The 4,212-nt window shown below is 36.1% G+C and overlaps 2 protein-coding genes across 6 annotated transcripts in view; both read left to right on the forward strand.

The window, feature by feature from the left end:
* LOC110115488 (transmembrane protein 56) overlaps positions 1–4,212 on the forward strand; it is a 34,437-nt gene that overhangs the window by 15,994 nt on the left and 14,231 nt on the right. The gene's annotated exons all lie outside the window — the stretch shown is intronic.
* Positions 134–4,212, forward strand: part of LOC114581034 (transcription termination factor MTERF2, chloroplastic-like) — a 6,405-nt gene continuing 2,326 nt past the window's right edge. Inside the window, exons 1-4 of one of the 4 annotated variants that reach the window (XM_028700324.1) lie at positions 134–380; positions 1,518–1,662; positions 2,216–2,240; positions 2,778–3,223. In XM_028700324.1, the coding sequence (XP_028556157.1) occupies positions 291–380; positions 1,518–1,662; positions 2,216–2,240; positions 2,778–2,781 (264 nt within the window). In that variant the 5' untranslated portion in view covers positions 134–290 and the 3' untranslated portion in view covers positions 2,782–3,223. Of the gene's footprint in view, positions 381–1,517; positions 1,812–2,215; positions 2,241–2,777; positions 3,224–4,212 lie in introns of those variants that run through there. The other 3 variants (XM_028700323.1, XR_003702845.1, XM_028700325.1) reach the window with 3 other exon arrangements.

Below are 4,212 nucleotides of genomic sequence, written 5' to 3' on the forward strand. Positions count from 1 at the left end.
TTCTTTTTGGGCTTCTTCAAGCCAGCCATATGTGGCCTTAGTCATTTCTTTCTTTACTTGTAATCTCAGTTAATTAATATACGGGCTTTGCCCAAATTCTCCCCCCCAAAAAAAAAAAATAAAGTAAGTTCTATTTTGGAGTATAAGTTGGACATGCTGGTGGAAATTGTTGATTATCTAGCAGAAAAGGGGGTGAAGAGAGAATGGATGGGTTTTGTTTTAAGCAGTTGTCCAAGAGTGTTAACTTTAAGCATGTCTGAAATAGAGTTTCGTGTAAAGTTTTATATGCCATGGGCATGGATGAGAAGGACTTTGGTACAATGGTCTATGATTATCCCAAGGCGCTTGGTTTCTTCAGCTTGGAAGAGATGAATAGTAAGGTGTTTACCTTTTGTTGATTTTTAATTGACATTTATTGGAGATTTTAATTATTCTTTTTGTAAGAGCTTTTCTGTGTCTTCTTGGTTGGCTTTACTTTCTTTTAGTCTCCTGCAAGCCTTTGAGGAAGCATGAAGCGGTTTTGAAAATTTTTCTTTTACATTTGATGATGATTTTCCACTCTGTATTACATGCAGCTGCATCTTTGCTATTCTATAAGATGGACGTCAGCTAATTGAGGAATTACAGTTGTGCATCACACCCAAAAAAAAAAATGTAAAAGGTGTTCTAAGCTTTTTTTTCTGCGGGGTTGGGGGGGATGGGGAAGTGGTTCTAAACTAATGAGTGTTGGATTTTAATAACTATAATAACATTGTTTGCTGTCCGTTATTCTGTTCATGAAATATTATACTCCATAATATATCAAAAATTGGACTATGAGACCCTTCTATCATTTTTTGCAAAGCCTTATTTAAAATGTATAGTGGAGGCATTTCGAAAGCTATTTTAGAGGGAGAATGAAAGTAGCATTTTTTAAAGATAAGCTAATAGAAAATCGATCCATAATTTTGTGCAATAGTTTATACATGTACACTGAAGTCGAGAAAATTCACCAATTGGACATTAAAGTAAAATTAATATGAAAAGATTAAAAAGGAAAATGGATATATATTTGGTAACATGGTTAGAAATTGTGCAAAAAGATTTGTTCAAAATAGATTTAAAAACTTAATGCAACACTTGATAGGAATGAATGGACAATAAGAATTAATATTTGGGATAAGGCTGATGATGATGAGGCTTTTGAAAAATTTGCTTGCTATATTGCATTTCAATGAAGTACAGGGTTTTAGCTAGCATTTCTTGTGTCTTTTAGATTTCCTTGTAGATGACTTCACTGTTGAGCTTTTACATGAAATCCTCTGGAATGGCTGACAAGAGATTGCATGTTCCAGAGATCTGATATATGCAACCATAGGATGGTTGTCGGAGTACACGTTAAGTTATATGTTCTGATTTAATTTTCCTTGATAGCTTGTATTTTCAAATTTTCATCTGGGTTAGTGTTCCTGTATAATAGATTTAGTTAATATTCTACTAGTTGCATTGTTTCTAAAAACCTTACTTTGCCATAGTAGGTCAATTATCTCAAGGAGTTCGGCTTGAGTACTGAAGAAGTTGGACAGCTGTTAGCTTACAAACCACAGCTCGTGGGTTGTAGCATTGAAGAACGGTGGAAACCTCTTGTGAAATACCTGTATTACCTTGGTGTGCACCGCGATGGTATGAAGAGAATACTTATGGAAAAGCCAGTAATCTTTTGTGTTGATTTGGAGAGAACTATTGCACCAAAGGTTTGTCTTTTTGTAGAAAACACTAAAGTGTTAGCTTTGTAAATTACTAAAACAATGAATGCCACGTGCATTTTCGTATGTGAAAAGACTTCCTGTCCTTCATCTTGCTACATTCTAGAGCATACGAGTACATAACACTTCTAGGTTTGATTGCATGGATTTGTATCCCAGGATATGTTTGGTTTAATGAAATTTAAAACTACAATAGTACTTGTATCCTAAATTCATTCTTACCCTTGACCATGTGATCAAAAATCTATGCTTCCAAATCGCCTGTGTTTAGGAAAGAGGGAGTTAGGAGACTCTAGATACACCGGAACTTACTTTAAGCTCACTTAATTGCAAATTAAACGCCCAATTTTTTATTTTACTCGTTCTTTTTTTACAATAATTTTTTTCCTGCATACAAGGAGACCTCTGAAGTTTTTATTTGTAAGTATTGAATAGTATGAGCATACAATGCTGTTCATTTTGTTTTCCAGGTTCGGTTTTTGCAGGATATAGGTGTTAGTGATAGGAAATACTTGAAATCAAGTATTTCCTATTCACTTTTACAGCAAATCTCCAAGAAAACTGCTGTCCGGAGTCGGAAAACAGTGAAAACAGGAAAACTGAAGGAAAAACTACGAGAAACTCGTAGGAAAACTTGTATTTTATTAGTAGATGCAAGGAAAATAGCAAAGATACAAGGATCCTCTATTCGAGAGGAGGATCGCACTCTCCCAATCTCTAGAATTCGATTTAGAGCCCTAGCCACCAAAGAAAATAGCAAACCTTACAAAATATGACATAACCCCCTCTCTCATTTTCTCCCTACTTAATGCATACAATTCAAAAAAAACCTAAAAGGACCTGATTGCCCTTGCTGCCACATCTTTTGGCTCCAAGATACAAATTCAAAAACAAGTGGACCCCACTCAAACAACTCCTCAAACTTCCGCCGGCTCCCCTCTTTTTTCCGCACTTTCCCGTCGCCTGTAGACGAACTGAGCCGCCCAATGGATTGGGCCGGCTGGACCGGTCCAAAGAGGACCGGTCTAAAAGTTAGACAAGAAGATATTGGAAGTGTTATTGCAAGATTCCCGCCATTTTTAATATATAGCCTTTACAAGAAAATTCGGCCAGTGGTTTGTACAAATATATTAGTAGCAATTTTGATATTTTTTATGCACCAAGCACGAAATATGTAGTGCTATTAACTTCTTTGTCTTGCTATGATTGGTTACATGAATTTTGTTACTATTAGATAGCTTGAACCGTTTATACTGAACGGATAATTTATAGTGTAAAGTTACAGTATAAGTATCTAAACCTGCTTTGCTATCATTTAGCATGGGCATGTAAAGTTACAGAAAGTATCTGAACCTGCTTTGCCATCTCATAGCATGAGCATTGCATTGATGACTAATTTTAGCATTCCCTAAGCTCTTTAACTCATGACCGAATTTCATATTACTATATTCTTCTATATGTCCACTGCTTTTAAGCTCGTTATCTCATTTTGAATTTTGTATTGTCTTCTCACTTTTCTTGTCTCATCATCATCAACAATAAACTTATAAACTTATCCTCCAAGTCTTGGTTGAGGCCCTCCTTGAGGCCCGCCTCGCCTCACGCTATATATATTAAAACTTACATAAATCTTGAAGTAAATGCCCGATATTGGACTCTATTGGAGAGGAGGAAGGGGAGAGAGCATTTCATCATAATGATGATTCAAATGAATAACCCCTTAGTGATGACAGTGCTGATGACATATGAGTTCTTATGTGATATGTCATTGATATTTATTTTTGGAAATTGGAATCATATGTTAATGAAAAAAATACTGGGATTTGGGAAAGATAGAATTTTGAGTTGAACTATATTTCATGTTGTCTTATTATTGGGATATTTTGATTTCACTTCATATCTTATGTTTTTTTATGTTTTATATTATTCACTCATTAGTATATAAAAAATTTATCATTTTATGTTTATGCAATCTTTTGATTTTGAGGCTTACGCCTCAAAACGCCTTGAGGCTTACGCCTCGCCTCACAAATGAAAAACGCCTCAATACTCGAATATGCAATTTTAATCATTGGTTAGGAGAGTAGATGTATTAGATCCGGCCTATGTTAAGAAAGGTAGAGGTAAATCTAAAAATATTTGGGTTGAAAGCATTAGAAATGACATTTTTTATTAAATTTAAATGAGAATTTGACTCGTAATAGGACACAATGGTGAGAAAGGATTCATATAACTGACCCCACTTAGTGGGATAATGTTAGGCCAGCCCAGGAGGGGCAGACTGGACCGGTCCAACCCGGACCGGTCCTCGTCTACGCAAGGCGGAACCGAACGGGAGCGGAACCAGCGGGGGGACCAAACGAGCATTAAATCCGGTTTTGGGAGGGAAATTTTGATTGGGAAGGGCTGTGTAGGCAATTTGTAAAACTCCTTTATGGTTAGTTAGGAGGATTGGGGGGGGGGGGGG

This window comes from Dendrobium catenatum, unplaced genomic scaffold (genome assembly GCF_001605985.2).
Source record: "Dendrobium catenatum unplaced genomic scaffold, ASM160598v2 fragScaff_scaffold_1483, whole genome shotgun sequence".
In the NCBI taxonomy this organism is placed as follows: Eukaryota; Viridiplantae; Streptophyta; class Magnoliopsida; order Asparagales; family Orchidaceae; genus Dendrobium; species Dendrobium catenatum.